The sequence below is a fragment of the Dreissena polymorpha genome, chromosome 1 (assembly GCF_020536995.1).
Source record: "Dreissena polymorpha isolate Duluth1 chromosome 1, UMN_Dpol_1.0, whole genome shotgun sequence".
Classification (NCBI taxonomy): Eukaryota; Metazoa; Mollusca; class Bivalvia; order Myida; family Dreissenidae; genus Dreissena; species Dreissena polymorpha.
This window is the reverse complement of record NC_068355.1, coordinates 88,016,531-88,041,630: the sequence shown is the minus strand read 5'-3', so window position 1 is coordinate 88,041,630 and position 25,100 is coordinate 88,016,531. Positions and strand designations below refer to the sequence as shown.

Sequence of the window (25,100 nt, the reverse complement as noted above, 5' to 3'; positions counted from 1 at the left end):
ACTAGGCTTTCGCCATTGTGTTTATAGTACGTTATATTATCTACGTTATGGTCGTTATGTAACCACCCATTCACGATACGAATATTGATACTTTAGCAAACATCTACATCTTATATGTAGTATTCGAATCGATTCGTAACGCGGTCACTATTTGATCGTTGGATTAGGGTTTCAATATCTGGTACATGATATAATACATGAAACGTGCAGACTGTCTCGAGAGTACGAGTAAGAAGTTCGAGATGTTGAAATACCAAATTACAACACAAACTGTATCTAACAGTATCATATACCGGTAGGTCGCCGTGACGTAGTGGATATGGTGTTCGTCTAGCGACCTGGTGGTCATGGGTTCGAAGCCCACTGTGTGAGCGCTCTTTATAAAATCTCTTTCAAAGTCACAAACTGCTTATTCTTCCGATGAAATGAATTCGATAACGTTTCAATAAGCCTCAGTCTTTTGATGCAACAGAGCTTAAATAAATAGGTTTACATTAAACTTAACTGTATCTAGTCCCCATCCTCTGCAGATTGGTACATTGGTAAATCAAAATATCTTAACTTGGCGAATGCAAATCGAAAACGTTTTCTCAAAACCCCTTGAGCCTCATAACCCTTTTTTGCCGTGTGAATACTGTTGTGACATGTTTGTATTTATTAAATGTCTATTGCAATAACAACTATTATAAACATGCCTAAATCGTCTTTAAAACAAACAAACGTTAATTTATCATTCATATTATCAATCGCCAATGACATTACTATTACTGCTTATCGCCCGAATGTGCCAGCATATAACGCGTTCAGCAGTTGATTACCCAAAGTCCTCGCTTCCTTAAGCTCCACATGCAGTCGGTCTGGTCTCTGATACCCGCCTGACTTGAACAACTCAGTGACAGTTTTAGAGAGAACAGACAATTGCAGGAGGCATTTTTGTAATTGCTTACACTGTTCCTGACCTTCGATGTCAATGAGGGCCGACGTGAGCTCCCCGACTCGACATGCGGTGGCATACATGTCAATAAAACTGTCAATGTAGTCGCGGACTTTGTGTGACTCGTGCGAGAAAACCTTCTCATCCACGTGGAATCCCAACTGCATGCCGCTGGTCAGGATGTAAGGCTTCAGTTTGCGGACGAGAAGCTTGGAGTTTGCTTTCAATTTCTGGATGCGGTACGGATGTCGCTGTGACCTGTGCTGAAAGGCAAGGCTCTTCCACTTGGACAGTCTCGTGCCGGACACGTATCCTGGTCGCGTTTGTACCAGACTGCAAGTGTCGGCGTGTTCGATCAGAGGACGACGCGTCTGCTGCAGGCATCGGGAACATATCTCTCTGTGACACGTGCACATGGTAGCGGAGGCCTCGAGTACACCAAACTTCTGAACTTCTGTCAAACACACGCGGCAGATGAGAGACCGTAAATTTACTACGAACTCGGCGGGCGGTTGCGTAGCAACATCTCTTCGGAAGATCATCGTGAGGTACGCGGTGTATTGGTCACATGACAATGGCCAGTGTGGCAGTCCACAGCAAGCAAAGCACAATCGCTCTCCACAAGGACACTGTACCTCATGTGTGCTTAAGGAATTCCGAACAAGTATACGCTGACATGAGGTGTTTGGACAAAATGTTTTAAGCGGGTTGGTTTCAGTCTCTTTTCTTTGGCACTGAACTAAATATTGCAGGCATTCCGGAATGTCTATCACGGAGATAACTGTACTAGCCTCCACAGTGACACTACATTCCATTACCGGACACTTTAAAGGAGTTACTACCATACGCATTTGTCTCCTGATGTTCCTGGTAAAACATGTAACACAACTGCAGTGTTTGCAAGTTTTCAATGTAATGGTCTTTACAGAGTATTTTCTGACAGGTTTCATGCATAACGCACATACCTCTGAGTGTACATCTGTTTGCCCATCGTCTTCACATTTATACGGCGCACTGCACTCGCTTCCATGTGACCACGTGTCAATGTAGTTGCATTCGGAAGTCCACTGATCCATCAGCACAGTGTTGTTCGTAAGATACGATGTTGTTTGCCAGCCCAAAACGTCATCTAAAAAACTTCTTTTTGATGCCATTTTCACAGGTTCAGTGCCTTCTTCGTAACGTAACAGTGAACTATACTTCAGTTGTACAGTTTGTTTGGATTTTGCTATGACATCCGTAATATTCATAATATCATTTAACCTCAGGTTTTCAACAAGAACATTATTTTTGATGGATGGCGCGTTTATATTAAGGAAAACTTTATACGCATGCTCCATCTTGTTATCTAGCGCATGCGCAGAATCTCTTACAAAAGCTAGGAACGCATGCGTCACACGCGTGACTTTGCTGTTTTGCACAAATTTGTCAGACGAATACATATGATAGAAATTGTTGGATATATCGAGCAGAAACCTTCGAGGAAAGCATCCGCACTCAATGTATCTCTTCCCGTACATCTGCCTCAAATCGTGTCCGAGAACCTCGTCTTTGCGAAGCAAGATGCGTGCACCCTGCATCTTGAAATGTATTCGTCGCGAGCTGTGCACAGTCGTGGGGGCGCACGAGCTCGCTAGGGTCTCGTCTGCGGTGGATGGGCGCGAATTCGCTTGAGACTCGTTTGCAGTTGAGGCCTGGATAGACGCCATCGTGGCGGCCTCTCCTACCGCTGAAAGCGGAAGTACGCTTTGAGGACTGAGCGGCGTCTGTTGATCTGCTCTGACAACGGTACGTTTTAAATCGTCGAAGAAATTTTGTGGAAAATAGTCACATAAAGTAATGGTTGTTCGTTGATGTTGGCGTTCGTTTTCCAGACATATGTATATCGCTTCGTCCTCAGCAGTCACTGTGCTCAAATAATATTCTATTAGATCCACATCACATGTTTGTCGATTTTGTTTTCGCTTACCAACAATAGCTGTATGCTTCTTGAAATTCTTAGAACCATGATGTTCTAAATGAGATGGTTTGACCTGTGCTTGCGTTTTCAGAGAAGATGGTGTTAACACATCGATACGAGTATAATTAATATCACGGCAGCGTGTTTCTGAAAAACTCCGTTGAATGCCTTCTAATACACTGATTTCTTGGTCAATTTCTGAAAATGTTTGATATATCATCGTGCACGAAGTGACGAGATTGTTATTTCGCATATCAATCTGTTCAACATTCATAAACCGTAAACAAGTATTACTCAATACAATTGCAATATCGGCATTCCTTTGTGTGTATGACTTTCGCATCGCCTCCACTCTGTCCGCATGGTGCCTGATATGGCGGACAAACTGCTGTTGAACTTCTGGGGCAGTGAATCTTGATGGTGCACGCGCGGTGTCTACAATGAGTTCCGGAAGTTCCCAGCGCGCCTGCTTGTTAAGGGAGTAGGGGACTGTGTGGTCAATGTTCAGTGTCCGCCCATTGACTTTCACTCTCGGTGCGGACATCTTTAACAGACAGTACCGTCTGAAATGAAGTAACCGGGCGTACATCACTCGTGAATATAATGCAATCATGTTGTTGTCCAAATAACACTAAAGAATAACTTGTATTTTCAGTCAACTTATTTAAATTGGGCCGTGCTCTGTGAAAAGGGGTTTTAATGCATGTGCGTAAAGTGTCGTCCTTGAATAGCCTATGCAGTCCGCACAGGCTTATCATTGACGGCACTTTCCGCTTTTATGATGCTTTTGGTTTAAAGAAAGTCTCTTCTTAGCAAAAAATAAGTTTAGACAGAAAGTGTCGTCCCTGATTAGCCTGTGCGAAATGCAAAGGCTTATCTTGGAAAAACACTTAACGCACATGCATTTAACCCCTTTTTACGCACATGCATTTAACCCCTTTTACAGGGCAATTCTCAGTTTTTTGACGAGATTCATAATTAAGTTGCACATACGTATTCCCTATGAACATGCTTATCGCATCATGCACTGAATTTTGTAATTGGAATAATAATTGTCAAAAAAGCACCAGTAATAAGTATCATTAAATTATGAATAGAATTATACACCGTCATTGTTATCGTACCTGTAGCGCCTGTTATGTCGGCTGTTAAATGCCCGGATGGTGTGTTCGGTCTGGATGTCGTGCTTTCCGAACTTCTGGACCATATCCGCTTTCTACTGCCGGCGAGATATAAATTACAATTACGTGCATGTATTCCCCGTGTGTTCAAAGCACCGGTCTCCTCTTTTTTTTCAAATAAACAGAGCGTGTCATAGAACTTGACACATCAACACATAGTATTATTGCTATTTTAAGTTTTTATTACCATGGTATTTATCCGAGTAACCGAGATCATAGTAACGAAAGTGTGAACAACTTGATTGTGTTTATATTGACAGGTCAATAGACATTACCATGGCGCTGATAATCAATAGCATTGTGTACACACCGGTCTTACTGACAATAACGTAGTGACGTCACCATCTATGTATAGAATGAATCAATAGCCTATGCATCGATCAACTAGTGAACGAACATCGATATCACTTAAAAGCACATGTTAATAGTACCTAGCTTAAGCTCGATTTAAATCGACAAACTTGAATAATTTCAATCGACCTAAAGCCATTTCGCCTTTCTTCATGTGCTTATATATTATTGATCCGCATAGGCGGGTTAAATCATTTTTATATCAAACAGACTAGCTTTTGATGACTGATTTTTGTAAAAACCATAACAACAAACAAAGCAAAAAGTAAACAAGGGACAAAATTGTCACAAAACCAGGTTTTCATTGTGAAAAAAAAATCTGATAAAGGGAGAAAACTCAAACTGAACTTTTGAAATGAACAAACAAAATTAACCCCCTTTGTAAGTTTGTTTAAAAAAAATATATTTTTAAATGTGGCGACCTTGACATTGGAGATATTGACGTGATTCTTTTGTGCGACACACCGTCCCATGATGGTGAACAAATGTGCCAAATGATTTTAAAATCTCACAATGAATGACATAGTTATGGCCAGGACAAGCTCATTTATGGCCATTTTTGACCTTTGAACTCAAAGTGTGACCTTGACCTTGGAGATATCGACGTAATTATTTCACGCGACACACCGTCCAATGATGGTGAACAAATGTGCCAAATGATTTTAAAATCTGACAATGAACGACATAGTTATGGCCCGGACAAGCTTGTTCCGCCCGCCCGCCAGCCCGCCAGCCAGCCAGCCCGCCCGCATTCGCCAATCTAATAACAGTTTTTTCCTTCGGAAAACCTGGTTAAAAATAACAAACAAATCAATGGACCTTTACCTGAGATCACACAATGAAGGGCACCTGCATATAATATACATATGTACTACAATATACAGTATACTGTTTCCAAGCAACAACATAGAAAACAAAAAGTAGGAATAAATAAAACGAAATAAAATGGACCATACCTGAGATCACACATTTGTACTTGCATAAAATATACTGTAATATACAATCTAATGTTGCCCCATGTTATCTTAGATTAGCCTCTGCCCACTGGAGACAGCATCTTTCTGAGAGGAAAGTTTCATTTCTCAGAGCCCAAATTAGAGATTCTAAACAAACTATAACAGGAAACCAGAAAATAATGATCGATTTCAACCTGTGTAGGTTGCACATGATGATTCAAGATTACAGTTAATTCAAATAACAAGCGCCAGTTTTCTCAAGGAGTATCCAATAAATTGAACAGTCCTGCGCTCTGTTCTGATAGAGATGGCACATTTAAATGCAAAAGGCAGGATAATGCTTGTATAGGACAGCATTTTCTTATACAGAAATGGCACTAAAAATAAATGAAAACAACCTATCGCTGTACGCATCAAATCTGGATAGCAGACCATACAGTATTGTCAAACAAAACTATGAGAATGTACGAGGAAGCACCAGCACACAATGCATGTCAATGTTCTATTTTTGTAAATATTAATGTAAACTTTATCCAGTAAATATGCTTATGAAGGTGTATTAATATAACTTTACTAAGAAAATCTATTTTAAAGAATAAGCAAAATATAATAATAACATTTAAAGTGATGTTTTGTGCAAACTTATTCCACAAAATCTAAGTGGAACATGGGCTAACTTTCCTTAAAGACGACATATATAGACGGGTGCCCCTGATACTGACTGGATTTAAAAAAAATTAATTAAAATATCATCAACCATTCTTAGCTGTTCTTGTTTCAGAGGGGATGAACCCAGTCTCACAAATCATATCCATTCAACATATGAACAATAACTTAATCAATTTCTATATAAATAGGAATTCAAGCTATAGGTAAAAACTAGAAAAAACAACAAACTAGAAACCAATTAAAATAAAATAAGGAAAAGGTAGGTAACTTAGCAACTGTCAGAGAGCTTTGACAAGTGTACAACACTCATAAATTCACATGAGTAGAGCTAAACACATCTCAGTTGTATGGGTGAAAGGTCTGGGCTGCTGCATTTCCCCCATTTCCTGTCCGGGCGCGTCTGCGTCCTTCACAATAATGAAAAAATAATGATATAAGCCTAACTATTTTAATTAAACCTCGCGTGACAAGCACATGTCCAATTCCCATTTACCCATGCTACAGTCACATTAATTATACCTAACGTGACAAGCACAAGTCAAATGCCCATTTACCCATGCTACAGTCACATTAATTATATCTCACGTGACAAATACATGTCCAATACCCATTTATCCATATTACAATCACATGCGACATTATTTTATTACCATTTTTTGGAGTTAAAACAAAAATAATATCAAACAATTATAATTTGTATAATCAGGTTTTATTAAATTGGCATACTTTTTTCCCTTTATGAGTTCATACCAGCAACCTGCCTTTTAAACGTCCGTCCGTGCATTCAGAAATGTATGAGCCAGAGTGCTTAGTAAATGAATAAACAAGCAATTATTTTCTTTGTTCAGTATAATAAAATAAATATCACACCTATACAGGTTGATAAAACTGGGTTAGGTTAACATAACCATCCTCGGGTAAACATTATGTTGTTATCACCCTGTTTGGGGTGTGATACATGTATTTATGTACGTTTAGAAATAATATTGTCATGTAACTTCAAGCATTATAAAACAATATAAGATAAACTTGAATATATTTCAAATAGTATAAAGTAATAAATGGTAAGATACTCATATATAAATGGTTAAATAAATTTTTGAATCTCCTGTTGCTTCTAGTAAGTTCTACGCACATGTTTTCATAGTAGCAACAGCATGTTTCCTATTTAATAATGCAATATAAAAAATGCTGGTTGGGACCAAATATATTTACATTATTTTCAAGCAGTTAGCATTAAAAATAATAGAATTTCATCCCAGGCCATGTGTAAAGGACAATAATCAAATTTACAATATCACTTAATGATGTTTGACAGAAAGAAATTCCTTTGATATTACCCCTGGTTTATTTCATGTCTGTTTCGGAACTGACACCTGTGGCAGTGAGTCATTTTCGAGACTCTAAATTCACAGTTTGACTGACTGACTGAGAATGTATAAACCTTATTGTTTTCTTATTTCCTGATAAATAACACTCTAATCAATACCAAGATCACTTACCGTGGACAATCCCTTATAGAAGCAAACATGTTCTAATTTCCGATGACCGTTCTCGCAGACTTGATTTTGCCGCCATTCGAAAATATGTCTGCGAGCGTTTCGACAATTCAGATTGTTTACATTTGTCTATTTTCTTCCGGTTTGTTGCGGAAAAAATCATCAGATATTAAGGTGTAAGGTTGTACAATTTGTTAAAGCATATGTGATTATAATTTTTTCTCAATGTTGAATGAAAGTTATTTGTCGCGGAACTGGCGATTTTTCGGAACTGACTACCTGACTGTACATGGGCTCGAAAGGCCAAGGACATTATATACGTCTGCTATTTTCGCACAATTGATTCAAACATACAATGTAGATCTATAAGCTCGCAAGTTAAACAATTTTAAATAATGAACATTGGCGTATTGGACTTAAAATAACAACACATGGTTAAGTCAAAGTAAAACTGATACATACAGATCTCGTGTGACAATTATTTACGATCTTGTGTCAAAACCAGCACATTTACACATATGACATAGGGCCTATAGATGGTGTTTAAGAAAGTGTTACTTATCGTACATTTTTCATTCGTTGTGTTCTATCATAATAATGTTTGATTTGATCGAATTTCACTCAACTGCTCTAACTTGCGAAATACCTGCTTAAAATTAAAGCGATTTCTAGTCTGATCGTCCAAATATATTTTAAATAATACTCTCATAGTTGATGACATACTGGAAGTTTAGTGTAGTTTGGAAATACCATCATTTGTTCAGTACATGTATTTGTTTTTCATAATGAAGTACTGTAATATTTCTCAATGTAGTTTGGAACTACCATCATTTTGTCAGTATTTGTTTTTCATAATGAAGTACTGTTATATTTCTCAAAAGCTGTTTTATTTATAATTTGGCACTAAACTCACCAGTCACAAGACCATAAGAACGGATAACGTTTACATAAATTCAGAACACTTTAGCAGGAGTAAACTCCCTTGAACTAAACGCAAATCATTAAAAAAGTTTATATACTTTATTACGAATCTATTACAAAATACAACCAATAACAATGTTGTTTATGATCCAAGCTTGTTTGAATGGTTGAATATTTGAATGGTAACTAACAAACTGCAGTCGATTGATAAAGAATAATGGATAGCAACAAAACGCCAGTATTATCGACAAATCATTCCAAAAAAATATCTTCTTCAGTAAAACTTTGCAATCTAATTTTTTAACAATAAATATACATCATGAATTAAAAAAAAGCACCTGTGCTATTTGCATTAACAAACAAAAAGAGACCATTTTTCACAATTGTGCCGATTTCCGCTGAGATTTGATTGTAATACGGAACCTGCAAACGTTTGGCATAGATTTGATGGAAAACTTACGTTGCAAAAATACCAATCGTGATTGTGTGGTCAGGCCTAATGCCAATCACAAATGAGGTTTTATTAAAAGACTTTTGTTAAATTAAGATGGAAAAGATATAAGTCCCAATCCTGACATCGAAAAGAACAGAAGAAGAACGACACAAAAGAGGTTCCCTGTAACAAGAGGTTCCCTGTAACAATGGATTACTGAGTGTTTCCAGCTCAGGTTAACTTAAAGCTTTGGCAACATACAATAACAGCAGAGTTGCGTCCCTTGATAATGACCGCACGCGTTTTCGTGCTCTGTTAATTTTAAGACAGAGCGGTAGTGTTGTTTTGCGACTCGCAATCGTCCTCTCGTTATTAACACTACTCGGTGGGGATATGGAACACAATCCCGGATTGACCACGAAGAAAACATAACAGCTAACGCTACCATTTGCTAACATTTAAAAAACAAACAAATTCACGAGTACAGTAATCTCCCTACTTACATCGAGGGCTAAAAGACAGCATTAGTCATTTAGGCAAGCGCCTTAACTTTATGGTTATTATAATAACCGAAGTTACCTCCATAGGTTAATAAAACTGTATGATTTAATAGCTCTTGATTCTTTAAGTAAGTAACTCCGGCAGCAAGGAAACCCCTCCCACCAAGATATCAGACCGGCGCGTTTATATCATCTGCATGCCTCTGTAAAAACATATTATACCTCACCAATTCACGTAACTAAAAGAGTTCACATAAAGTACATACATACCCAAAACGGTAAATTTACCACAAAAACATATAGTTTAACAATTCACATAACTCAAGCTTCGTGTTTGGTAATATTACAACTTTAATTCAAATACAATTACCTTCAAATTGTTATTAATATCTTCAGAATTGTCACAAGTGGTTTGGTCCGTGTCGTCCCTCATGCAAACCGTAGCCGATAAAGTAACATGCACACCAGGCGAGTTCCCAAGGCTGAATGAAAAAACAACGACCATTGTTTAACCATGCACGAATATGCTCGTGCTTCTACAGAGACATTAGCGGCAAATACATACTAAGGGAAAAAATTCGTTTAATTAAAAACTAATAAAACGCCGGAAATTATATTGTTCAGAAAGTGTGGTCTATTGGGGATATGAATGTTGGTTCTATAATGGAAATCGTGTATGTTACATCAGTGTACAAGTACATGTGTTTACTGTTTACCGGTACTCCTAAATTAAGTTGGTTAAAGGCTGAAGCTAAGTTGGTAATGTAAGCTAAACAAATCTATTAATGCGATAAAAAGTTACCAAGGCTATTTTGGAAAATATGACATTCAAGAGTATTATAAACTTTTTGATCCACTGGTAAAGCCAATCCTTACATACGGGGTGGAAATTTGGGGTCATACCTTTACTGGAAATATAGATAAAATCCAGGCTAAATTTTACACAATTATTTTGAATAAGTCAATCATCAATTGCATGGCTCTAGGGGAGGTTGGGAGATACCCTACAAACTGTTATACTACTAGTATGTTAAAAAAATTAGTTTGAAAAAAATAAGTGGAGATAAAATTGTATATTTTATTAGCTATAAAAGTTATAAACGAGAAGTGAAATGTGGAAAGTATGTGACAAATGAGTGTTAACCTGTTCTGGATTATAAATGCCTAAAAAGCGGAAAAACAGTTCACCTGGGACAGTTCAAGTACAAACACAAAAGAGAAAGAGTAATAGTTCAAAAAGCAATATGGCGGATAATACGACTTGTGCAAATATCGTAGGAGCGGCGACATCCACACCGGCTAACGCTATCCAATCGCCACAAATAAACGGTTCATTTTTGCAGGCAAGTCAATCTTTCAATACAGTGTCGCCACAGCCATGTAGCTTTAACAATAACAGTAATTTTCCAAGTAGTCAATTTATGAACATGGCTTCACCGGGGTATGGACAATTCAATATGCCAACAACTCCAAATGTCATGTATTCACAGCAAAATACAGATTTTACCACAGTGCTTAACATGCTTTTGAGCAGGATGGACAATATAGATAAAAAACTGTGTCAATTAGAAACCATTCAATCAGCAATGAATACGCTTACGGTGAAATGTGAATGTATGGACAAAAAAGTGTCACAAATTGAGATCAAAATCAGAGAAATCGAACAAAGCCGCGAATATGACGGTACTATGCTGGAGAATTTAAACAAAAAACAAAAGGAAATTGAATTGCTAACTGGACGGTTGAAAGACCACGAACACCTCATGCAGCACGAAGTCACTGATCTTAAATGTCGAAGCATGCGGGATAATCTTCTTTTCTTCAAAATTCCCGAGGAAAAAGATGAACAGTGTGAGAAAAAAATACTGGACTTCATGGAATCAAAATTACGAATCGAGAACGCATCCAGGGACATTAAATTGCACCGTGTCCATAGAATAGGCCGGTATAACAGCGCAAAAATTAGGCCTATTGTAGCCAAATTTGCTTATTATCCGGATCGAGAACAAGTGCGGAAGGCATCCAAAGAGCTAAAAGGGACCCCGTATGGCATATCGGAACAATACCCCAGGGAGGTAATGGAAACCCGACAAAAGCTCATTCCAATCATGAAGAAGGCGAGAGAAGAGAATAAGGAGGCCTACCTGAGGGTGGATAAATTATTCATCGACGGCCGTGAATACAAGTCCAATGCTTAGGAGAAATGTGGGAGTGTTGTGAAATGTGTAACCTGGAACGTTGAGGGGCTCACAACGGACAAGTCTTCATCACCGGAATTTGTAAAATTACTTTCACAATATGATATTATTTGTTTAACTGAAACATGGACAAACTCAAAATCGAATATTAAATTGTCTGGATTTAGTGATCCAATACATTCATATAGACGTTATCAAAATAAGCGTGCGAAGCGTGCAAGTGGTGGAATTATTGTATATATTCGCGATAATATACGAAAAGGGGTTTCAGTTGTTAAAAATGAAATAGATTGTCTATTATGGATTAAACTTGATCAACATTTTTTTAATACTGAAAATGACATGTATATTGCTGTGACATATATTGCACCTGAAAATTCACCTGTTCACCCACGATTTGATGGAGATATTTTTAAAACTATTGAATCTGATATTAATACTTTCAGCGAGCTAGGTGCGGTTTACGTAACGGGCGATTTAAATGCAAGAATTGGTCGAAAACTAGATTATATTGCATATGATCGTAGTTTAAGTAATCTTGATTTTATAGACATTGACCAGCCTATGCCTAGGGCAACGTGTGATTTGAATTCAAACCGCTTCGGGGACGCATTACTAGATTTATGTTTGGCTACAAATTTTCGAGTTGTTAACGGTAGATTACATAACGATAATAATATTGGTAAAATAACATGTTTTACACACAATGGGCAGAGTTTAGTTGACTATCTGTTAACACGCTCGGAAAATTTTGTAAATATCGAGCACTTTACAATACAAGATTTTAAAGAATTTTCTAATCACGCTCCCCTTGAATATAGTTTAAAAATTGGGACAACTAGCAAAACATATAAGCGAGGACGTAAAACTTTTGTGAAATGGAATCCTATTCACAAGGAAGTATTCCTTGCAGAATTATCGGGCGACATTGCGAATCTCGAGTTAAGTTTAAAACGAGGGATAGATAATAACGATGATACAGAGGAACTAGCATCAATGTTTACTCAATACTTAACGTCTAAAGGTAATCCTTATTTTGCGCACACTATTAACTGCGATAGAAATCAATTCGATTCACATGACAAAAATAAACAAAAATGGTATAATGCGGAGTGCGAAAGTAAACGTAAAGAATATAAGGATGCTTTGTACAATTATAACCAAATTAATAACGAGAGCAATCGACAGTCAGTATTAGAGAAAAAGAAATCGTATAAATATTATTGCCGTAAATGTAAGACAGATTTTAATAGAACTTTAGGACGCAAAATGGATAGCATGAAATCTAAGTCACCTAAAGACTTTTGGAAAATGTTCAAAAAAAGATCACCAAATCCTAACGGAGAAACAATTGAATTAAATGAGTTCGTTGAACACTTTAAAAACCTTGCTAAAAACGAAGGTAATATAAATAATGAAAACAGTATAAACTTTGTTCGCAATTTCGACAGTAACCATAACTTTGAAAGTACCTACCCGGAGCTCGACAGATACATAACAATCGAGGAAATTATCATGGCAACAAAACGATTAGGAAATAATAAGGCATGTTCTTCGGACAATATAATATACGAATACTTTAAAGAAAGTGTTCATGTAATAGGTGATGCATTGGAATTGTGATTTAACCATATTCTCAAGTCCGGGAAATTTCCTCACAGCTGGTCAACGGGTCTGATTATCCCCCTTTATAAAAAAGGCGATCCTTCAATACCCAACAATTATAGAGGTATAACCCTTGTGAGTTGTTTTGCTAAGTTATTCACGAGTATACTCAATGAACGCTTACAAAATTGGGCTACAGCTTATGACATTTTAACTGACGCACAGTTCGGATTCAAACCGGGTTATAGTACGGTCGACGCATTATTTGTCCTTCAATCATTGATTGAAAGTCATATCAATAATAAACAAAAACTGTTTTGCTGCTTTGTCGATTATTTAAAGGCATATGACTTAACGGATCGCATGCATCTCTGGTTTAAGCTCATTAGGTCCGGTATCGATGGCAAACTCCTGTCCGTTTTTCGCTCTTTGTATAACCAGATTAAATTAGGTGTCAAACATATGAATAGTATTTCCGATTTATTTGAATCCGACATCGGGTTATTACAGGGAGAAATATGTTCGCCAATAATGTTTTCATTATTCTTAAATGACATTGAGTTGTACTTACAAGCTGATATAAATGCGGGCATTACAATTGATCAATTATCCATTTATCTTCTATTATTCGCCGACGACGCAGTACTAATCTCAGAATCAGCTGAGGGTTTACAATCATCCTTGAACATTTTGTATGCATATGTTGCCTCGATCCTAAATTATGGAAGCGAGGTATGGGGGTTTACTAAAGCCGAAAATATTGAGCGTGTCCAACGCAAATTCTGTAAATGGCTTTTAAGTGTAAAAGCTTCTACTTATTCAAATGCTTTGTATGCCGAAGTAGGGAGATACCCGATGTATATATGTCGATATTTGCGAGTAGTTAAATATTTCTTAAAATTGTGCAACGAAAAATCTTCTAACTGTATTTTAAGTAATACTATTCGTTAACAATTTAAAGAATCATGTGATAATCCTCACTCCAAGTCATGGACATCAAACGTTCGGAAACTCTTGCAAGAGTCAGGTTTTAATGACGTATGGTTATATCCAGAATCATTTAATGTTAACAGCTTTATTATAATGTTTCGCAATAGATTAAAAGATTTGTTTATTTCAAAATGGCGAATTGATGTAAATGACTCTCCATCACTATATTTGTACAAAGAATTGAAACCCATATTTGAAAGATCCATTTATTTAGACAAAATTGAAAATTCCAAATTTAGAAACATAATCGCAAAATTGAGATTATCTTCCCATGTTCTATTTATAGAAACTGGTAGGCACCAAAATATTCAAAGAAATGAAAGAACATGTACATTTTGTTCAATGAATGAAATTGAAGATGAGTACCATTTTGTTCTTATATGTCCTTTATATGATAATATTAGAAATACATGTATACCTGTTTTTTACAAAAGAAGACCAAGTATGTTTAAATTTGTACAATTGTTGAATGAGACTAGAAAATCTGTATTGATACGTCTAGCTAATTTTTGTATAAAAGCATTTAAACTTAGAGTCGAAAATTTATAGTCTTATGAGAGAATAGTTTTTTCCCCAAAATTGTGATTTTGTAAATAATTTATAACTGCATAATGTCTATATTTTATTTTTCTCAATCACTAACGGATCATAATCATTTACTTAACTTTGTTTAACAATTAAGAGCCTTCTCTTTCTCTTTCATATTGCATTCTCACAAAAATCATCTATGTGTAAAAATGCATAAACATTTGTTGTTAGTTTGACGCATGTGTATGTATATGTATTTATGATTGATTTACTGTTTTTGACGATGAGCTGTATATGCTTAAGTCGCAAATAAACTATCTGTTCTGTTCTGTTCTGTTCTGTTCTGTTCTGTTAAAGGGATCTTTTCACGCTTTGGTAAATTGACAAAATTGAAAAAAGTTGTTTCAGATTCGTAAGTTTTCGTTTTAGTTATGATATTTGTAAGGAAACAGTAATACTGAACATTAACCATGCTCTAATATAGCCATTATATGCATCTTTTGACGATTTTAAAACCTAAAAAATATAAAGCGTTGCAACGCGAAACGATTGAATAATTTGGAGAGTTCTGTTTTTGTCGTTAAATTTTGTGAAACTACGAAGATTGCTTATATAAGGTATAAAATACGTCATGCACGTGTACTCGGCGGAATAGCTCAGTAGGCTAAAGCGTTTTTACTTCAGGACTCGGGCAGGACTCCAGGGGTCACTAGTTCGAAACCTGCTCCGGGCAATGTTCTTTTCCTTTTTTTAATTTTTTTCTTGATTTTTTACTGGAGCTTTTATGATCCAATGTTTACATTTATCAATATAAAGCATTTAATGAATAAGTTAAAAAAAATGCCAAAATCTGTGAAAAGGCCCCTTTAAAACGACAGGATGACATCGGAAAGACTAATTGGTCTACTTCTGTTAAAAATATATTATTTATCATGGTATTTGTTACATCTGGGTTTATCAGGATGTTGGTAATGTTGATGTTTTTTAACAAGTGTTTGAAGATCGCCTTACTTGTTGTAGCACGCAAAATTGTCATTGAGTTTATTCGACTCGTCTAGATGTGAAATATATAGAATGTAAAAAATAGTTGCTTGAACCAGAAAAACATATTGGCTTAAAATAACATTCAACTACCTAAAAGCATTTGCAAAGTTTAAATGTTCGAACCACAAGTTTCTTATTGCAACTGGACGACATCTTGGTTTAGAACATGATCGTAGATATTGTACACTTTGTCTTAATGTAAAAAACACTTATGTCATTGAAAAAATAATTTGATATATGTTTTCTTTGCTTTAAATTTCACGAAGAACGTAACTTTCACCTTTTTATTGGTATAGTGGAAACAATGTTATAATATGCCATGCAATAATAATGATGTTTCATTCTCAAGCCTTATTGCAAATGAAGGATTAAATTTTTGCGTGGATAAAGATTATTCAGCAGGGTCTTCCATAGAATTTTCAAAAAAGGGACTTCATATTGTAAGTTTAAATATTCAACACTTTTTTCCAAAACTTGATGAAATTAAGTACGTTTTGTTGTCTGAAAAAATGTAATGTGGATGTTATTGGTTTTTGTGAAACATTTTTAAACGAAAATTTGTCTGATGTAAATTTAAATATTGCGAATTTTACATACATTCGTAAAGACAGAAGTCAAAAAAGGGGGGGGGGCGGGATCTTGCTGTATATAGGTAACCATGTACCATTTAAACATTGGCCATACTAAGAGCCTGATGAGATTGAATCTATATGTATTGAGATATGCTTTAAAAACACAAAATCTTTTCTATTAAATTTAATCTATCGTCCACCTAATGAGACGCAAAATGGATAGAAAAATTTGATGCATTACTTGATAAGTTCGAGGGTTTAAACATTGAGTATCACATATTAGGTGATTTCAATTTTAAATACATTGTTGACAGCAAGTCCTATGAATGCCAAATGTGGTCAAAAACTGTATTAAAGCATGGCCTCGTGCAACTGATAAACACACCAACCAGAGTCACAGATAAATCGTCTTCAATAATTGATCATATATATATATATATATATATATATATATATATACTAATCGAACAGACAGAATAAGTACTACTTATGTCCCACATATACCTATAAGCGACCACCATCCGGTATGCATGACAAGGAAAATTAACTATAAAATACCGAAACAAGGCACTCACTCTAATATTAGAAATAGATGTTTTAAAAAGTTTGTAATATCTAATTTCCAATTCGATCTATCGATTTCGCAACTAAATTTAATTGAAACTGTTCACGATCCAAATATGTCCCTCCAATCTTTATATAAAATTTTGAATAGCGTTTTAAAAAGGCACGCCCCTTACAAGCAAAAGATAATAAAAAGCACACATATGCCAAAATGGATAAACCAAGAAGTTATTAAAAGTATGCGATATGGATCACTTCCACAAAATTAAAGACTGGGATAATTATGAACTTTTACGAAATAAAACTACGGCATTGATTCGCAAAAGCAAGAAAGAATATTACAATGCTGTGAAAAATGGCACTAGTACGGCACATATTTGGGAAAAATTGAAAATTATATCTAATAATGACAATGATCAAAACTGCGGAGTGAATTTTCCAAGTAAAATTTTAGTGAACTGTGTGTATGTTGAAGGCAAAAGTAGGATCCTACTTGCCTTAAATGAGCATTTTACAAACATATCAAATATTGTTGATAAGCTGAAATTTCACGAAGAAAACTTTTCTTATTTGAAGTTATATCTCGATAAATCCTTAAAACAGCATGAATTTTCTATAAATTACATTACCCCTATTGAAGTAAGTAAAATAATTGGCAATTTAAATGTTAACAAGGCTACGGGAATCGACGGGATCGGTGCAAGTATTATAAAATATTGTGGAGAGCATATTTTTGTATTTACCTCGATAATAAATAATATTATTCGTACAGGAATTTTCCCCGATTTGTTAAAAGAAGCGTATGTTCTACAAATATATAAAGGCTCAGGCAGAGAGGACTGTAATAACTATCGTCCGATTTCAATTTTGCCAACTATATCCAAGATATTCGAAAGACATCTATCAAATGAATTAAAATAATTTTTTCGTGAAACAAATGTGTTAAATAAACATCAGTCAGGGTTTAGGGGAAATCATTCTTGCCAAACAGCACTGATTCGACTCATTGATGAGTGGCTAAAAGATGTAGATAATGGTAATTGTATTGGTTCTGTTTTTATTGACATGAACAAAGCTTTTGATTTAGTTGATCAAGGAATTATGTTGTACAAACTAAAACTTAATCACTTTTCGGATAGTACCTTGTCCCTTTTTCATTTTTATCTTAGTCAAAGACAACAATGCGTTAAACTAGGGATTAGTTTTTCTACCCCTCTAACTATTAAGAGTGGTGTCCCTCAAGGTTCTATTTTGGGCCCTCTCTTGCTTCTTATTTATATAAATGATATTGGGTTATTACTTAACCAATCACACATAGACTTGTGTGCTGATGACTCGACACTATATGCTACAGGGGCCAATCCTTCAGAAATTCATACTAACTTACAAAATGATATTTATTCCATACAAAAATGGTGCATCCTCAATAACATGATGATAAACCCTAATAAATCAAAATGCATGCTTATTGGCTCAAAACAAAAAATAAAAAATATCAACCTCAATCTGAACATAGATAATAATGCTATTGAGAATGTCACTAGCCATAATATTTTAGAACTTTAAATCGATAAAACATCTGCAATGGAAAGTACACATTGATAAAACATGCTCTAAAATAAGCAGTAAATTTTTCTCTGCTAAAAAAGATATCAAATTATCTCACTTTTGATATGAAGAAATTATTTCATAATTCATATATTCTAACCACTTTCGATTACTGTTGTACGATTTGGGGAAACGCTAAAAAAACAAATTTAACAAAAGTGAATATTTTACAAAACGCGCTGCGAAAGTCATTCTACAAAAGCCAAACAGAACACCATCCAAAGAATTGTTTGAACAGCTAAATTGGCTCTCGTTTAATAATAGATGTAAATACCACACGTCAATCTTAATATATAAATGTATCAACAATCAGAATCCAGAATATTTAAATGATATTATAACTTTTTCTCGAAATCACAAATATAACTTAAGATCTGCCACCCATAACGATATGGTTAATACCAAAGCAAATACAGGTTATAAGAAACGAGCTTTTTCATACCATAGCATGAAGATCTGGAACAGTATACCAATTGGAATAAGAATGTCATGCTCTATCTCTGCTTTTAAAAGGCAATATAAAGCACATTTATTTTATAATCAATTATATGTCATGTTATTTTCTAATCAATGATATCTCATGTGTGTCTAAAAGACAAAATGTGTGTTATGTATGGATGTAAGAAAATATTTTTTGAATGTTTTTACTTGTTATATACCTATTTGTGTATGTTATTTTAAGAAGGCCACTTTGTAAAAACGTATTGATTCATTTGCATAATATGTATAATGTGTCATTGTCTTATTGTGTATCCTTCTGTAAAAAAAGCTATTATATTATTATTATTATTATTATTATTATTATTATTATTATTATAAGAGAAGAAACCGATAATATCTTTGTGTAAAACTGCGGAGTTGCCAATTATTCTACAAATGATAGTCCTTCCTAGCGAGTTTGTTTTTAAATCATGTTTAGGTTATATACCGATACATTTTCGGCCATACCTCGAATAGTTCTGCTTCCTTTGTAGTTATTTATAGTGTATGCCTACAATCATGGCGTTATTGATTTCAAACATGTATTTGTTCTATAGGTGGATGCCATGATGTGGCGCCAGGATACAATTTCATGCAACCTCGTGAGACAAAATGAAAATTAAAAACAGACAAGAACAACTTAGTTGAACGAATAACAGAACACAGAGTCCGTGACGCAAATCATGGCGGACAAGGGACATGCTGCTTTGACACAACGACAACAGAAAGATGTTTACAAGACTACGTTTAAGTTAACGTTACAATCGTCTATATTATCTCCACGTTTAGCCACGGCTATTAACGCATCAGTATATCCCGGTAAGCATTTGCAGGGTCGAACATGGTCATTTGACTTCGCAAAGAATAGTACACGAGAATGCTATGATCAACAGTAACTGAGTTTTCATATCCAAAGCAATAACACATTTATTTGTAGATAAACAGAAGACATGCTTAAAAATGTTCTGACCTCAATGCGTATTTAACATAATTTCGTGAGGAACCGTCGTTTGTGATTTTGGATGGAAAACACGTGCCGTAAAACTACTGCAATGTATATTGTGTTTTATAAATATCATAGTTATAATATTTTAATGCCACGTTGACCGGGTGCCAATGATGACGTCCTACGCAGACGTCACCACATTGTAATCATAATAAAGAGCCGATGACTTTCGTTAAAATCGTCAAACGAGCGATATTTCTAAGTATGAAATTATCGTATTACACAACCTTATAAAAATTATATCGAGCCCTACATATGCGACTAGTTTTCTTGCTCGGTTTCAAGAAAGACAAACGTATACGCTTATTTACAGTTTATTTAGCGCCTGCTACATTCCAAGCTGTGTACGTGAGACCTAGGGTTTCTTGCAAGGCCCGAAGTAGAGCACTTCAAGGTCCCGGTGTGTGCACCGTTCCTTGTCAAACTCGCAACTGAAAGCACAAACATACACGTCTTCTAAAAATACGTTTGGCTTATTATTCTTATATGGCGTAGAAAACGCATACAGAATCGTTCTTAAATGACTACTCATATGTACCGGTAAATATAGAGCACTTTTTTGCTTCCGTACACTAAAAGTGGTTGCATGAACAAAGTACTCAAAACAAAACACTATTGTCTATTCATATTTTTGAAACAGGAAAGTAAAACTGCCTTTTACCTTACCTACTCCATACTTATTGAAATTAAGTAGGTTTATTAAATATTTGATGACTTAGCACAACAAAGAGTTCCCCGGTGGTCGGTGCACTCACTAGTTCTGGTATGTCCAGTTGTCTGACGCGCACACCTGGTTCGTCTCGGTGGGACAGTTCTGGTGGCTGAGGGCCGTACAGAAGAAGTCTAGCACCGCCTGGTTGCCGTCGACGCCGCTCGCGGGGCGGGGCGTGGTGCTCGACTCCGAGGGCAGGCACGGGCCGTCGTGAAGGATATGCAGAGAGCTATCCTTGCATTGCGCCTTTGCGAAGTAACACCTGCGCAACGCAGCATACTTATCGATGGGCATGTTTTTACCATTATTTTTTTTTATAATTATGCCCCCGGATCGAAATATCGGGGGTATATTGTTGTTTGGCCTGTCTGCCTGTTATTCATTCATTGTGTGTCCCAAAACTTTAACTAAAACTTTAACCTTCGTTAAAAATTGGTCATAACTTTTTGAATATTGAAGATAGCAACTTGATATTTGGCTTGCATTTGTATCTCATGAAGCTGCACATTTTGAGTGGTTAAAGATCAAAGTCAAGGTCATCCTTCAAGGTCAAAAGTCAAAAAAATACAATCCAAGGGAAGTAATAATCTTTAAAAGGGAGATAATTTGTAAACCTGCCAAATGTTTTTTTGAGCTTTTATTTCAAAGCGGCGCAATAGGGGGCACTGTATTTCTGACAAACACATCTTTTGTTACTAGAATGTTCTAATCGTACCATATTTTGTTGACGATTTTTATCCCTTACTGCATGAACTAACATATAAGCTAAAACAATATCCCACATACATAAATATAATCGCCATCGTCGTTTGCATCGTCATCATGAAAATTAAATAATGAAACTGTAATACATGAAGAAGATTATAATTTCTATGAAACGTAAACATGATTTTCATGACTAGTATCATATTTTCTTCATAAGCATCATGTGTCGATTGAACATAATAGTCCGATATAGCGAATTCCCTGTGTCTCGAGGACCGTACGTTATACGTCTCTGTGTATACGAAGTGTTACCTGTTTGCGTAGGTGATGCCGTTGGTGCCGCACTCCTGCACGGACACATACGTGGTGCAGTCCAGGTTGCTAACCCAGTCACAGCTGAGCACCTGACCACGCGCACCTGCAACACAACACACACGTGCCCGGTGGTAATTAGTTTGGTATAAAGCAACACCACGGTTTTCACCAAAGGACAGTGATAATCAATCATTATTATAAGCAACGTTTATATTGGCTTTCGGCGAATACATGTATATTACCAAATTAACATAACTGACCAAACTCGGCAAAATCTTTGCTACAATTATGATTTCTATACGTATATAATGTTCAAGAGTGTCGATGTTTAAGCCTGTAGAAATACAATTGTAAGCATCGATAGAGGGACTTCATACTGGCGGAAAGATGCGAATAAGTGTATTTACTATGTAAACCTGTTAATATCGATTTGGATTAAACAAACATAAACTTACCTAACGCTAACAGAGATAGAAGAAATACGTTGATCATTGTTTCGGATAGTTGTAAGAAGAGAGACGACTTGAACGTTATGGCGACGTGATGACTCTGAGATAAGAACATGTGCTAGATGTTCCTTTTGGAGAGCTGTTACATATGCGATAGTCACGTGTTCCTGTCAGAATACAATTAGGTAAATCGTTTAGATTGTAACTAAATTTGCTTTATTATGTGATAACATATTACTTCGTTTAAATTAAGCCGTGTCATGTTTTTATTATGTAATAATTTATGAAGAAATTCTGGCTTCTTAAAGAAGCAGAATAGAAATTAAAAGAATATGCACGAGAACCAACTCACGCCTGCTAAGATACAAAAAGTTAGTAGGTTCTAGCTGCTAATTTACTCAAAGTTTCATTGTCTTGATATAATATTGCTACCGCAATCTTTGCCTTTTTGGCGGCCTTTGACCTTATCTAAGGACTGTTATTTATCAGACGACACTTGCCATCTCGGACACATCAGAAGCGTCTACAGCCATGAAGGGTCTTCTAGCCATATTTTGCGCCATCTGTCTCAAAGGTTCGTGAAGGCGACTTAACGTAAATTGATTTCTAATTTAAATGTGGTCAAATGTTGCAGTTTTAAACGTTTGAAATTGAACTGTGTCGATTTAAATTTGATTAAATAAATAAATTTAGTATTCGTTTTTATATCTGACACGGTGCGCTTAAGAAACCGAACAAGGGTTTCTTTTATTATTTAAACATGATTTACTTGTAACCAACATATATGTTCCCTTCAATTTAAACAGTACAATATCCTGGTTCTGGAATCCCTTACGATGAAAATGTTGTGTATATGCTGTTGCTGTACAGACCTTTTTTTTTTATATAACTACTACTTTGTAAGAACGCAACAAATCTCGGGAATAAAATTCTGTATGACCACAAGCACCATATAGTTTTAGACCGCAAGCGCCACTTTATACACTTTGTGACCGCAAGCACCGATAGTCACTATATGACCGCAAGCACCGGTAAGTCACTTTATGACCGCAAGCACCGGTAAGTCACGTTATGACCGCAAGCAACGGTAAGTCACGTTATGGCCGCAAGCATCTGATAGTCACGTTATGACCGCAAGCACCGGTAAGTCACGTTATTACCGCAAGCACCGGTAAGTCACTTTATGACCGCAAGCATCGGTAAGTCACTTTATGACCGCAAGCACAGGTAAGTCACTTTATGACAGCAAGCACCGACTAGTCACTGTATAACCGCAAGTACCGGGTAGTCACTGTATGACTACACTGTATATCAAGAAGCTGTGTCGTTTGTTGTAACGTACTTTTGGAGCACAACATGATTCTCAAAATAACAGCGGGTCTACAGTAATTTTTAAAAGCATGCTGCTTTAAAATTTCCTCCCTAATATTTTCAATTTTCCAACAGTGAAGCTATTTGCTAAACTCCCTCTAAGTTCTGTTTTGTAAACTACTCACCTGCGCCTGTTTGGTGGCTTCAGGTTGCCTGGCGGAGACGTTCTACAGCTGTTCGTGGATCGCGGTGGACACCGTGGACTGCAGCACGTTCAAAGAGGAGCTCGCCTGCGGTACAAACCTGATCACATACAGGAACAAGTACGAAATACTTCTCACCCCGAGTGTCGTATACTGGGTTCCCGGAGGCTGAACATATTCCATTTTTGTCATTATTCGCGTAATAAGGGTTCTTATGTTAAGTTCATTTGTTCCAGTTTACGCACCAATAGTTAATAATATATAGTATAAATAAACTTTATTTTTATATGTCAATTTAAGGCCTAACTTTCTATGTATGCCCGTCACTGCCACAGGTGCGAGTTCAGTAAGGCCCACTGCCGGAACCCAAACATCAACCTCAAGCACTATGGCGCCTGTGACGCCTCGGACGGCCTCACGACACCAGACCCGGTGAAAGGCGCCGAGCTCGTGTTGGACTTCATGTGCACCAGCCTCAGTCATATGAACTGCCCCGTAGAGGAGGCAAAGGTGTGCGCCAGCAACGGCCGGACCTACCGCAACTAGTAAGTCAACTTATGTATATATATATATTGTTGGATGTTTGACCGTTTGCAACAGTATTTAAGTCATACTACGGCGGTCGTTCGTCGCACAGGACGTTGAACTGATGTGTATTGTACTCCGCGCTTCACAGAAGGGTCGAAAACATTAAGCCAATTACAACTTTACAAATTGATATTTAAGAAAGAAAACGTACGCATCATATATTGACAACTGCTTAAGACCCGCTACAGACGTGCTCGAGATACTATATTTATCTCGTTGGTTGCTGATACTATATTTATCTCGTTGGTTGCTGATACTATATTTATCTCGTTGGTTGTTTCAGTTGCGAGTACGAGAAGGCGAAGTGCACACACCGCGACATCTCAGTGGTCTCATACGGTGACTGTACCCCGTGAAGACGCCCTACTACACAACAGACCTTATACATTTCTTGTATTTGATTCAACTCAATACTAACAGACACGGTCAATACGCATGTGTTATGTTCAATCCCATCGCCATAACAGAACTGTATGGCATTTTCAATGAAAGTAGACTTGTTTCGTTATGTTTGTTCCGCAGTTCTACAGATCTTTAAATGAATTGATCATGGCTAGAAAGCTGCATATAATAGATTACTTAAATTTTGAACAAGATTTCGCACACAACAAAGCATTACGAAAGCGCGAAGAAAAAGTACGATGCTAAATGTTAAATATAAATACGTTTCAGGATGAGTCATTGATATGGTTTGGAAATTTGGAACAGGTTTGTCAATGAATTCACATAAAGTACCAATACAAAATTATAGCAGCAAAAAGTCCATATAATTTAAGGATCAACGGACCGAAGTTACCACTTTACAAGGAGACGACATG

At 36.3% G+C, this 25,100-nt stretch overlaps 3 protein-coding genes across 5 annotated transcripts; 1 reads left to right on the top strand and 2 right to left on the bottom strand.

The window, feature by feature from the left end:
- Positions 1-637: 637 nt before the first annotated feature.
- On the bottom strand, positions 638-9,883 carry LOC127839418 (uncharacterized). 2 transcript variants are annotated; one of them, XM_052367784.1, is made up of 3 exons: positions 9,775-9,883; positions 4,019-4,110; positions 638-3,457 (listed from the first exon to the last, which is right to left on the bottom strand). In XM_052367784.1, the coding sequence occupies exons 1-3, from the start codon at positions 9,835-9,837 to the stop codon at positions 772-774; spliced, it is 2,841 nt and encodes a 946-aa protein (XP_052223744.1). In that variant the 5' UTR covers positions 9,838-9,883; the 3' UTR covers positions 638-771. The 2 variants fall into 2 exon arrangements, with proteins under 2 accessions (XP_052223744.1, XP_052223751.1); XM_052367791.1 differs by lacking the exon at positions 9,775-9,883 and adding an exon at positions 7,554-7,916 and having other exon boundaries at positions 4,019-6,458.
- Positions 9,884-20,297: 10,414 nt separating this feature from the next.
- Positions 20,298-22,352, bottom strand: LOC127839390 (follistatin-like). Its single transcript, XM_052367761.1, has 4 exons — positions 22,187-22,352; positions 21,729-21,834; positions 20,755-20,973; positions 20,298-20,430 (listed from the first exon to the last, which is right to left on the bottom strand). The coding sequence occupies exons 1-4, from the start codon at positions 22,293-22,295 to the stop codon at positions 20,355-20,357; spliced, it is 510 nt and encodes a 169-aa protein (XP_052223721.1). The 5' UTR covers positions 22,296-22,352; the 3' UTR covers positions 20,298-20,354.
- On the top strand, positions 22,286-24,714 carry LOC127839372 (follistatin-like). Of its 2 annotated transcripts, none has more exons than XM_052367760.1 (5): positions 22,286-22,365; positions 22,670-22,754; positions 23,700-23,814; positions 24,030-24,239; positions 24,566-24,714. In XM_052367760.1, the coding sequence occupies exons 2-5, from the start codon at positions 22,712-22,714 to the stop codon at positions 24,636-24,638; spliced, it is 441 nt and encodes a 146-aa protein (XP_052223720.1). In that variant the 5' UTR covers positions 22,286-22,365; positions 22,670-22,711; the 3' UTR covers positions 24,639-24,714. The 2 variants fall into 2 exon arrangements, with proteins under 2 accessions (XP_052223720.1, XP_052223715.1); XM_052367755.1 differs by lacking the exon at positions 22,286-22,365 and adding an exon at positions 22,420-22,551.
- The last annotated feature ends 386 nt before the right edge of the window (positions 24,715-25,100 follow it).

Bases quoted from the DNA above. Each gene is read 5' to 3' on its own strand.
- LOC127839418 (XM_052367784.1), bottom strand. From the start codon at position 9,837: ATGAGGGACGACACGGACCAAACCACTTGTGACAATTCTGAAGATATT. The intron at 4,111-9,774 runs GTAATTGTATTT...CGCCGGCAGTAG, and splicing joins ATATTAATAACAATTTGAAG to AAAGCGGATATGGTCCAGAA. The intron at 3,458-4,018 runs GTACGATAACAA...ACTTCATTTCAG, and splicing joins CGACATAACAGGCGCTACAG to ACGGTACTGTCTGTTAAAGA.
- LOC127839390 (XM_052367761.1), bottom strand. From the start codon at position 22,295: ATGTTCTTATCTCAGAGTCATCACGTCGCCATAACGTTCAAGTCGTCT. The intron at 21,835-22,186 runs GTAAGTTTATGT...GTTGTGTTGCAG, and splicing joins TCTATCTCTGTTAGCGTTAG to GTGCGCGTGGTCAGGTGCTC. The intron at 20,431-20,754 runs GTGAGTGCACCG...TTGTGCTTTCAG, and splicing joins AACTGGACATACCAGAACTA to TTGCGAGTTTGACAAGGAAC.
- LOC127839372 (XM_052367755.1), top strand. From the start codon at position 22,513: ATGCACGAGAACCAACTCACGCCTGCTAAGATACAAAAA. The intron at 22,755-23,699 runs GTTCGTGAAGGC...TGGTGGCTTCAG, and splicing joins TTGCGCCATCTGTCTCAAAG to GTTGCCTGGCGGAGACGTTC. The intron at 24,240-24,565 runs GTAAGTCAACTT...TGGTTGTTTCAG, and splicing joins GGCCGGACCTACCGCAACTA to TTGCGAGTACGAGAAGGCGA.